Consider the following 12,003-nt stretch of genomic DNA (forward strand, 5'->3'; position numbering starts at 1 on the left):
CCTTAGGGTAGGCCCTAATCCAATCTGACTGATGTCCTTATAAGAAGAGGAAATATGGACACACAAAGAGACACAGGGATGGGTGAGCACAGAGAAAAGAAAATGTGAGGACCCAGCAAGTTGGCCACCTGTGAGCCCAGGAGAGAGGTCTTAGGCCCAGACTCGCCAGCAACTTGATCGTGGACCTCCAGCCTTCAGAAATGTGGTAAAAGAAATTTCTGTTGTTTAAGCCACGCAGTCTATTTTGTTATGGCAGCCCTAGCCCATAATACTACAGTGACACACACTCAGCATCACTGAAAGCTTTAAGACACTGTTCTGTCTTACATGAGGAAACTCATTTTTGCCACAGTTGACTCTCCTTTTGCAGGAACACTAAGGCGTCTCTAAGCTGGTGTCAAAATCCTCTGCACAGAGATATATTCTACTTAGGCAGACAAAATGAATGTTTCAAATTGTACTTTTTCCACCGTTGTTTATGAAACTTCATGAGTGCCTACAGACAAGTAGAAAGTGCTACGGTTTAAGAGGCTTCTGTATAACACAGGCCTAGAGAATGGCCACTAAACAATCAGTGCATTCCATGCAGAGTCAAGAAATCTTTAAAATGAAAGCTCCTTGAGTACGTTTCTTAAGAAAAATGAAGCAGTCAGGACCAGGGCAATACGGTAAGAAGTTCCTTTTCTTTCTTTCCTCTTTTTTTTCTGAACTGTGAAACACAATTTGAGGAAAGAAACCAAATGCAAACAAGAACAGAACCGTTCTTTTTTAAAACTTGAAAAAGTTAAGGATTTAAATTGACAGTCAATTCAATCAGTAATATTTTTCTCTTGCCATGTTGCTCGTCTATATCAGGGAAATGAAAGATTTTCCTTACTTCTAATACATGTGTTTCAGCTTTAAAGTGATTAACAAGATATTTTGCTAACTAAATGCCATGTCTGAGTTTGAGCTGCTACTTCTTGAAGTCGCACTAAAATATTTTACTTAGAAATGAGAAGAGATTTAAACATATTCTTCTGGCAGAGACTCAAACAATAAAAGAAATTAAGTTGGATAGTACATGTAAATTGAGACCACGTGGCAAAGTTCGCTATTACTGAACTCAGAGGAGTGAACAATATGGAAGGAAAAGATGATGGAATGTTACCAGGTACCTGAGGCCATAGGCTGGGGGTGGGCAAACTATGGGCTATGGGCCCAGCCATGACCATTTACTTTCTTATGGTCTATGGCTGCTTTCAAGCTACAATTGCAGAGTTGAGTAGCTACAACAGAGACTCTATGTCCTGCAAAGCCAAAAATATCTACCGTGTGACCCCATACATCTAACCCTTCCACAGATGATCAAACCAAAGCAAACAAGCACACTTCGATAGAGTAAGGCATTTTGATACCTCATTCCCAAAAGCTCCTTCCACAGCACCTCGCTGGGTGTGTCCAGGGAGAGCAGAATGCAGGCCAGGGGCACCCTGGTTCTGGGTCACTGAGAAGACTGCCACACATTTCAGCATTTCCTTGAATATCCTGAGTTGGGAGGGGGATGTATATAGTCAGTGGCCCCAGGAGATTCAGGATGCAACTGACCAACTTGTTCTCGACCCAGTCTGGGGCCTTGCAGCAGGGCCTGACTTAGACTGCAGTCATGGCCGCCAGCCGGCCTTCAAGGAGCCATGATGTCACTCTTCCTTTCCTGTGTGGATGAGGGCAAGGATCAAAGCCGGACATCAAAGCTCCTCCCCTCCTTCCAGCAGTGACTGCACTGTCACCTGCCTACCTCTAGCTCTGCTAATTATAACATTTGTAGGGAAACAAAAAAGCCCTAACACTCCATAAAAGTTTGGGAAGCCCCGTCTAGAAGAGCAGGCACAGCGTCTTGCCAACATGAAGCGCTCAGATATCTGTTGAGCAAGTGAAACATACAACTCGTGTACCAGCTGCTCATTCTTTCACCACCAACAGGCTTCCAGCCCGGCTCATACAGGATCAGTCCTCACCGAATGGAAGAGCAGCGGGCTGGGTGGCAGAGAATGAATGAATGAGTTACCCAGTTTGCAGCTCTACCAAGGTTTTGCCTTTGCCTCTGAGTCTCTCTCCTGTCCTCCTGGTCCCTTCAGCTTCTCGGGTCCTGCTTCACAGGCCTCCTTCGGTTTCTATGGAGCTTCCCAAGGATTATGTGAAAGAGGACCTTGAACCTCATCTTTCCCTCAGGCAATATTTCCCTTGAGTTCTGGATTTTACCTGGTTTACCCCTGATTGCTCAAAATCGTCTGCTTTGCTAGTATTTCCCCCTGGCATTCTCTTCAGTTTCCTTAAGATCCCATCCTCTCCTAGCCCTGAAGTCAGATTAAACCCTTGGATTTGACCGAGGCATTGTGATCCAATCTCCACTGGCACAGGGCACTCACACCGAAAGGGTCTGCATGGTATTTGTGATATTTTGTTAAGATATGCTCATCTTTCCTTTCTGGATGTACCTGTGACAGTTATTATGAATCATTAACTAAAACTCATGAATAGCTTATTCCTCCCTTCAGCCCGCCCTTCTTTTTTCAGCCCCTTCGCAGCTCCTGCCTCGTCTTCAGTTCTTTCTTCTCCCAGCCCTAGCTGTTTGGATCTCCAGCTTCCTTTGCACTGAAATTATTATAATTGGGGAACAGCTCTACAACATTCAGATGTATCTGACAAGATGCAGACTCTCAGGGTTCAGTTGTACTTAGCTGGGTTTATTAATAGGCACAGGTTTGACGTTACCTGAAACGAGGGGGTTTTTTTTGTTGTTTTTTTTTAACGGCGCAAGGAGACATTCGTTTTTGTTCCTCATGGAAGGAAGTAGGGCAAATATCAAGGCCCAATGTTTTTGCCCTCCATCAAAAACAAAAAATTCTTTTACACATGGACTCAGAGCCTCTTAAGTAGACCAGAATTCACCCCTACAGTCAGTCCTACAGAGGAAAGTGCCAGTGAGTGAGAGCAAAGATAACTCAAAGCACACAGAGGACCAAATTTGGCTTGACATCCTCATTAAAAAAATGACCCCCATGGGAGTTTTGTCTGAAGATGGGCTATGGGTAAGAGGCCAGTTCAACTGAACATGGTAACTTTTTCTTTTAATTGTTTAACAAACACGTTAAAAGCAAGTTGCCAGTCGAACCTCAGACTCAAAAATGCTTTTCCATGCTGACATACGGCATTGACTTAAGGGAACAGATCAGATGCATAATACAATCATAGTTAATTCCATGTGTTTATAATTGTGCCTTTGATCTAGAGTGTGAAGTGCTTTGCCAACATCAGCTTACTGATCTTCCTCACCACCTTCTGTGACACGGAGGGGGCTGCTTTCATCCCCTCACTTCACTGAGAAGCTAAGAAGCAAAATTTCTAAAATCATCAGCTTGTTATTATGAAGCTAAGAAGAGATCCTGCAACCCAGGACTCCTGTTTAATTCAGTTTCCTGACTATTAAGACTCAGCTGCTTCAACAGGGATTCATAAGCAGCTTAGCTCTTGGCTCCGGCCCCTCTCCAAACAAACGGCTACAGGTACAGGCAGGGGGGATGTGGAAACTTCACTCTGATCTGACATTAATTTTAATGCCCAGCATCACATCTTTTAGTTCTTTTCCTCCACTGTTTAGCATTACCAGTCAGTGTCTTGAACGCTCAAGAAAGCAGCTTGTTGTAGGGAAACCCAGACAGTATACACGGTCCTTGTCCACATACTTATTCTTTTTTGGTGTGTTATCTTGAGTCTTGTATGCAAGTAGAAGCTGCTCAAAAAGAATTTTATAAGGGCTTCCCTGGTGGCACAGTGGTTGAGAGTCCACCTGCCAATGCAGGGGACAGGGGTTCGTGCCCCGGTCTGGGAGGATCCCACATGCCGCGGAGCGGCTGGGCCCATGAGCCGTGGCCGCTGAGCCTGCGCATCCGGAGCCTGTGCTCCGCGACGGGAGAGGCCACAGCAGTGAGAGGCCTGCGTACCGCAAAAAAAAAAAAAAAAGAATTTTATAAGAAAATCATAAAAAACTGATAGTAATCGTGTAGAGGTATTCCTTTATATTAACAGTGCTGAGCTTACTAGAAAGATTCTAGTGTTGGGTTAGACTGGCTGTTTCTTTGGTAATAGTCCAACAAGGGTCATAAAAGCAGCCAAACACAGTGGGTTCTGTTCAGTTAAGGATTCTAAAATATGCAATTGTTGCTCATCAAAATAATTGTAAATACCTACATTTTTCTATCTCTTCATCTGTCTCTGAAAGCTTTCTTTCAATTTCCGCTTTAGTTTCTGAGAGTTCAAGCTGCAGATGAAGAATCTTGCTTTCGTTGCGTTCCAGAGCCTCCTGAAATATATAAATAAAAAGCACTTAATTCAGCCCACTTTTGGACAAAATTTTTTTTTCTCTAAACGTATATCATTAACGGAGCTCTCTTTAGAATTGCTAGGAATAATCTAAGGTCAGATCACATCCCTGAAGATTGGAACAGGATGAGAGACAAGTGATTACTTTTGTTTGTCACGTCACCTATAGATCTGATGTTCTGAGGGCCTTCAGCTGTAGTTCAAGAACTGGAATCTAAAGCATTTTTAAAATAGACATTTTCAATCTTGTCTGTGACTATATTTCATTTTTTTAATTTATTACCCTTGACTTTTTCTAATGTTTCCATCGTTGGGATGAATCAATAAAAGCATCAAAACTAAAACAAGGAAGGTGATAACTCCTACCTGGAAACTTTTATTTATTTCTGGACATCACAGGGGGATAGAAAAAAAGTTGAAAGCATTCAGAGAGCAAGAAACAGGACAGCACTCAAATAAAGGAATTTATGATTTATGATTAAAGGATTTATGATTATGTACTTGACACATAATGCTTGGTGTGAGCCATTATCACCATAATTACTACTATTATTTCAAATGGATTGCTTTGACAGGCAGGGAGATTTCCTGCCCCCTTGAGTATTTAAATATAGGCAAGGCACATACTGCCAGGGATGTTATAAAGGTGTTTCAAGTTTGAAAGCGTAGGTTTGATTAAATCTTTAAAGCCTGTTCCAAAGATAAAATTCGTATAGAAGAAATAAACAGAACACTGGGGGTGGATGTTTATAAAGGGCACAAGGGGTGACCACCATCTATTAGTCAGTTAACCATTGGCAGACAGTCCTGAGGGCAAACGCAATTTTTCTAGCCCCTTCTGAGGAGTGCTTAGCACATACCATCAAAAGTAAAAGGTAAAACTGAATAGCAATTTCAAAATAAAAATAAGAAAGATGTTGGGACTTTAATATGGCTTACAGCCTTGCTGCTGTTCTCTCAATACTAACTTCAATATAATAGAAAATAAATAAAAAACAAATGCTGGTATAGCAATTTCCCGAGGGAATGATGCCCTTCCTTCAGGAGGAAACTGTCACCTCTAACCCTTTTGAATGCACTGAGAAAGTGAAGCTTTGAAGGTGACCTGGGATAATTTGAGTTTTGTGACTTCAAAAATAATCTGATAACGTTTTTCATAAAGGCTCACTCAGGAAAAGAAATAACCCAGTTTTACAAATACATGTCCAAGCTGATGAAGTATTTATGGATGCAGCTGAAGACAAAACTTGAGAAAATGCGAATAGAATATAATGCCATCTAGTGCTACTGAACGGTATGAGCGCTGGGGCCTTAGTCGTCTCACCTTCAACGGGCAGCTCAATTTAACGTACAAAGATGTTAGTCTACACGTTATATAGGACTAAAGTTGCCCCGCCCAATCACAGCTCTCATTGGCTTCTCATGTTGCTTGAAATTTCCACCATAAAAGTTACTTCTTTGGGTTAAGGTGGTGGCTTTAGAAAGTCCCTAGCCAGGGTGGCCAGAGAACAGACGGGGAACAAAAGGAACAAGTGAATGAGACAAAGTTCACCCACTTTACGAGGACCGGCCTTGTTAGGGGACACCACACTGCCAACTGAAAGGATTCTACATAAAATGTAGAGGCCTCAGAAAACAATTTGCATAAAAAGACAAGAGCTGTGTCAAGAGCGGTCCACTTGACACATCTTCTGTCTGGTAGATTTCTTACAGAAATGTGGTGGTGAGGTAAATTGATCGGACATTGCTTGACTCAGAGCAATCCTCTGGGGTCTAATTTTTTCATTATCACACCTTTGAAAAGGCCCATGCCTGAAATGGACTTGCTATGCCTTTTAAAAATTATTGTCTCTGTTGGAGGGTGAGTGGGTGAGGGATGCATTTTTAATGTGACTGGGTGTTTAGTCAAAGGGTAGGTCAAGAAAATGAAATTCAGCTGCGAGAAAAGAGGCCTTGTAGGCCTTGTTGACTACTTAATGACCGTGACAGGATAACTACCTTCTGAGTTCACCCTCTTTGGCAAAAAGATTTTCTCAGGGGTCCTTTCAATCACTAGCACACACCTAGGGATCAAGTCAGAGATTTTTCCTGAACTTTTAATCCATAACACTGAAAACACTCCTGTCAAACAACCCACACAAAGATAAGCTTTCAGCAACAAATGTTTGAGAACATTGCTTTGAATTCATTTTTCAAACTACCTAAAGTTTTTTTTGCAAAAAAAAAAAAAGTGTTTCGACTGATTTTATTTAAAGAGAGGGGCAGGTATGAGGATATTTAGCTATTCAACATTCAACAAATATTTATTGAACCGCTACTGTATGCCAGGCAATGTTCTAGTCCAGTGCTTCTCAAATGTTAGGGTAAATATGAACCACCCAGGGATCTTGTTAAAATTCAAATTCTGATCCAACAGAGCTGGAGAGAGGCTGAGAGTCTGAATTTCTAACAAGCTCCCCAGTGATGCCCACGCAACCAGTCCACAGGCCACGTTTAGAGTAGTGAGGGTCTAGGTACTGAGGATAAATTAGCGAACAAGATAGACATGGTTCTTGTTTTCTTTATAATCAAGAGAGTTGCATCCACGATTGTTTATCCTGTCCCCCTAGCCTCGATTTCCTCATTTGTACAATGAGGACAATAGTTTGCTAGGGTGATTACATAAAATAGTGCATACAAAGAGCCAGGCATAGTGCCTAGCACGCAGTTAACCCCTGAATAAGGGTCAAGGGTTATAAGCGTGTTCTTGCTGTTGTTGTGACTAGAATGCAGGTCTTCTGCACTGTCACAGTGATGGAAGCCTGCTTTGCTCCCTGGAGGTAATACCTCGGCCTCTTCCGAGGTATGCCATTTGGACTTCAGTCTTTTCTTGTTCAATCTACTTCTTGATCTTTTCCATTTCACTTAAGTTCTTCTTTCCTTCTTTCATCTGATTTTTCAGATTAGAAATCTCTTCTGGAGAGGGATGAAAAACAAAGTTAGTGAAAAGAACCAGTCTCAGATCCATGATGTCAGCCAAAAGAGACTGTTCCCAGAGGCCCACTGGGAGCCTGGTCATGCCATCCTTGGTAACTTGATGGCAAGGCCACCGCTGGCACGTATGGGACGTTTGTTTGAATTAGAAAAAAGAATCCCCTCTTCAAAGTATTCTTTTGGCATCTGCCACAAAGTTGCCTACAACAGCTGGTGAGGATGGTGTTTCTTAGAGTATTGTGCCTTGAACAACCTGTGTGACTGTACATGGCGGTCCTGCTTGTCAGAGCCATGCCAGATATTGCCTGGTGGGGCTCTAGGACCCAGATCTGGAATCCTATCCAGTGGAAGAGCTTAGCTATCAACACGGGTGGCGGCCACTGTGTCAGCTGTCGCTCAACACCAGAATGGGAACTTACAGCATAAGCTGGGTCACTGTCTGCCAGAAGCCAATGCGTGAACCCTCTGATGAACACACGTCTCTGAAAGAGCAAGGCAGCCAGAAGTGACAAAACCTCCAGCACCTGACACTGTTACTGACACTGACTGACACAACACCTGACACTGTTGTTGACACAGTAACCTGTTGTTACTGACACAACACCTGACACCGTTCATGAAGGAAGCCTCTGCAGCCTAAGGTGTGGAGCAGGGCCAAGTGCTCTGGGAATTACCCACAGTCCAGAGGCAGTGGAAGGAATTCAGGGGCTTGACCACTCCTCTGGCTCTGAGATCCCCAGCTAGGATAGGCTGTGACAAGAATTTTTTAGTTACAAAAACAAACCCATGAGATGGCAAGTCTCATGTGAATAATAAATCCTTCTCTGATAAAACTTCTCCAGAAGAGGGGCTCCCAGGAGAAAACTCAAGGCAGTGGTTCTCTACTCTGACCATACCGTAGAATCACTCAGAGAGCTTTTGAAAAAGACTTCTTCCCAGGCTCCAGCCCAGAGCAAGTATGGTCCCCACACGAACAGCCAGCTTCGCTTGGGGACTTCTTAGACATACAAACTCTTAGACCCCCTCCTAGACTTACTGGATCAGAAACTCTTGACGGTGGGACCCAGCCAACCGCGTTTTAACAAGCCCTCCAGGTGGTTCAGATGCCATGAAAGTTTTCTAACTGTTCCAGCACCTCTCACAGGCCCAGTCAGTGACCTGCTCATGGACTAGGTAGGTCAACAGAGAAAGCAAGTTTCATTTATGCCTCCAATAGTAATGAACTTACTCCCAGGGCATCTCAGGGTTGTAATGCACATCACTGTTGGTGCTGGTATAAGTTGGCAGCCTCTTTGAAGGGCTGCTGGGCAATATCTCAGAATTTGAAAATTCACTCCTTTAATCTTGCAATTTCATTTCTAGGAATCTACCCTACTGAAATATTTGTACACGTCCCCATTGTACACGGATGTACAATATAGGATTATTTATAATTGTGAAAAATTTTATCGAAAATTAATAAGGTCTAGTTAAACGTGTTAGTCAGCCTTATCATAAAACACTGTGTCGCTAATAACAGTCACTTGGTAGGGCTCCAGCTACAGGCACATGGGAGGTGGCAGAGCCCATAGTTAAGTGTGTATATGCCGGAATCAAGCTGGCTGGGCTCAAACCTCAGATCTGCTACTCATCAAATGTGAATTTGGCCAAGTTCTTAACCTTAAATGACTCAATCTAATCTGCATTTTACAGATAAACTAACACATAAGGCTGTTCTGAGACTTAAACAATGAATAGTTATATATAGAACAGTGCCTGGCACGTAGTATGGGCTATAGAGATATTTGTTAAATTAGAAAATAAGTTAATAAATGGAAAAAATTAAAAGTATAGAATAACGTGTAATTTAAGTAAAAACTACCTGTATGCATATTATGCAGGTTATGAATATAAAGAAATTCTTAATAGGCTTCCTTTACGGACAGGAACTGGGGCTAAAGTTAGGAAAGTACTCTTATGTTTAGAACTCCTTTAATGAAAATAGTATCTGTAGTATAAAAAAAAAGACAAAATCCAAAGCTAGTATTCAAAATGGAGAAGTTAAGACCCAAGCGAGGCCAGGACGATGCTAAGGTTTCTGCGCATCGAGGCAGCCTTGCCCTTGGCGCAGGGCCCTCCCGGGACCCTGCTCCGGTTCCCAGGGCAACGTACCCTTCAGGTTCTTGTTCTCCCTCCGGAGGGTCCGCTGGCTCGCGGTGCTCTCCTCGTAGGTGTGCCTGAGATCGAGGAGCCGGGCGCTGAGGGCCCGGGCCTCCTCTGCGGGGCGTCGGGCATCGCCTGAGGCTACTCGTGCTCCCGCCTCCAGCCGTGCAGGCACTGGTTGAAGTGCTGCTGCCACCGGTCCAGCGCAGCAGCCGCGCGGTGCACCTTCCCACGATGCGACAGGGTGTCCCCGAGCTCGAGCTACGGTCGGGGCCTGGCCCTCTCCAGGGAGGCCCTTCTGGCATGGGCCACCCCCATGGCTTCGGCAGCCTCCTGCGACCGAATTGCCAGCTTCTTCCTGAGAAGGGGAGGTCCAAAGGGCGAGTGAAGCCACAACCCTCAGAGAGCTCGTGCAGTGTGTCCTTATTAAACACAGCACTTGGGTACAAATGGGGGGTGGGGGGGCTCCTGAGGGTGGCTTCATAGTCTGAAGGGGAAGCAGCTTGTGCCTGACAATGACCTCCTTGTGCCTGTGGAAGCCAGATGTCTGCTGACCACCACACTCTGGCTTCTGTGTCCACATGTCCCTTATTCCCTCCCCACCCTTTGCCAACCTGGACTTGACACTCAGAACCTCTGAATCCCTGTAAGTATCTGCTTCCCCTGAACCTTAAGTAAGCAATACAGACTTTATCAAAGACTTCATAAGAAATGGGAGAAAGAGAAAGATGGTACTGAACACCCAACAGTAAGCAACCGTTAAAAGTTTGGGGGCACGTCTAGTCTCTAAAGAGCTCCTTGGCTTTATTGCTTCCAAGCAGCATTCTTTGGCTCTCTCCTGCTCAGTCTCCCCCTCTCATCATGGGACTCCTAAACATGCCTGAGTATCTTTTCTCTGAATTTCTTCTCCATCTCAGCTCCTCTCCCCAAATTTATATACCCACATCCATCCCAGCGTTATGCTCACTTATCAGGTCCTACTGCTGTCAGGGGTACTTTAGCCCCTGTCTGTCCTCCCTCCAGAATCCTCTGAGATGCAGTGGCTTATTAAAATGCTTCCTCTACCGTCCTTACAATGTTCATTCACTTCCTTATGGATGCAAAGTGTTCTCTTGTTCCCATCTCCTGCAGGGACACTGGCAGTCCCATTCTTACTCATTCATCACACCTCTTAGTTGAAAGGTACTGTATGTACCAAAGCTTTTTCCAATCTCCAGTTATTAAACAGAAAAAGATCCTCAGGAATTAACATGTTCCACACAGCAGCCCAACAGAGCAGTGTGCTCATAAAGCCCCCTTTTGGTGGAATCCTGCAAAAACCAGTCTGTGCTCAGTGTCTAAGAAAGACCTGGGCTCTAACAACTACTCCTTGCTCACTGGCTTTCTAACCATAGTCACTTCACGTCTTTGCTTCATTTTTCTTAACTGGTAAGAAGAGATTCTTCTGTACCACATGGTGACTATCATTAATAATACTGTATTGTGGGCTTCCCTGGTGGCACAGTGGTTAAAGAATCTGCCTGCCAATGCAGGGCATACAGGTTCGAGCCCTGGTCCGGGAAGATCCCATATGCCGAGGATCAACTAAGCCCGTGCGCCACAACTACTGAGTCTGTGCTCTGCAGCCCATGAGCCCCAACTGCTGAGCCAGTTCTCTGCAACAAGAGAAGCCACTGCAATGAGAAGCCCGCGCACTGCAATGAAGAGTAGCCCCCGCTCGCCACACTAGAGAAAGCCCGCGCACAGCAACGAAGACCCAGCACAGCCAAAAATAAATAAAATAAATAAATTTATAAAAAAATAATAATACTGTATCTTATATGTGAGAGTTGCGATGAGAATAGAGCTTTAGTGTTCTCACCATGACAACAACAATAAAATGGTAATTTAGTGGGGTAAAGGAAGTGTTAACCAATCATGCTGTGGTAAAGATTTCTCACATGTGCATATAACGAATTATCACATTCTACACCTTACTTGTACACCCTACACAATGGTATATGTCAATTATATCTTAATAAGGGAGAAAAAAAAAGGAGATTCTGATGCTTTATCCCACCTAAAACAGGAGTCTTGTAAAACAATTACACATATTTTAACTACTTTAGAAATGCTCAGTTGGAACCAGAAAATAGGAATTTTACTTTGGGTGACCAACTGCGGGGGACTGAGGGGTTGTACCAGGACACGGGGCTACCAGTGCTCAAACTGGGCAAGTCCAGGGCAAACTGGACAATTGATCACCTTCATTTGATTGATAACGTTGCTCTACATTTACTACCAGCTACAATTTTGCTGCTCAACTTGCCAACCATAAGCATCTATGTAGTTTCCTAGAATACGCAAGAAGGTGTAGGAGATGAAGAAATCAGATTCCTATCCTTGGGGAACTCAGAAGCGGTAAATGGGGTCTCAGGGGAGCTTGATTCCACTAAACTAACTCATCATGTGAACCGCAGCCTGGAAATCTAAGTAGACAGATCCTCAGCTTTCCAATTAAAAAAAAATGGAATCCTAGATTTTTTT

At 43.8% G+C, this 12,003-nt stretch overlaps 1 protein-coding gene across 1 annotated transcript in view; it reads right to left on the reverse strand.

The window, feature by feature from the left end:
* The window catches only part of MYH15 (myosin heavy chain 15), a 152,528-nt gene that overhangs the window by 25,386 nt on the left and 115,139 nt on the right, over positions 1–12,003 (reverse strand). Inside the window, 5 exon segments of the mRNA XM_070045449.1 lie at positions 4,227–4,342; positions 7,189–7,200; positions 7,202–7,317; positions 9,487–9,591; positions 9,594–9,835. Of these exon segments, the coding sequence (XP_069901550.1) occupies positions 4,227–4,342; positions 7,189–7,200; positions 7,202–7,317; positions 9,487–9,591; positions 9,594–9,835 (591 nt within the window).

Source organism: Globicephala melas, chromosome 4, assembly GCF_963455315.2.
Source record: "Globicephala melas chromosome 4, mGloMel1.2, whole genome shotgun sequence".
NCBI classification, from domain to species: domain Eukaryota; kingdom Metazoa; phylum Chordata; class Mammalia; order Artiodactyla; family Delphinidae; genus Globicephala; species Globicephala melas.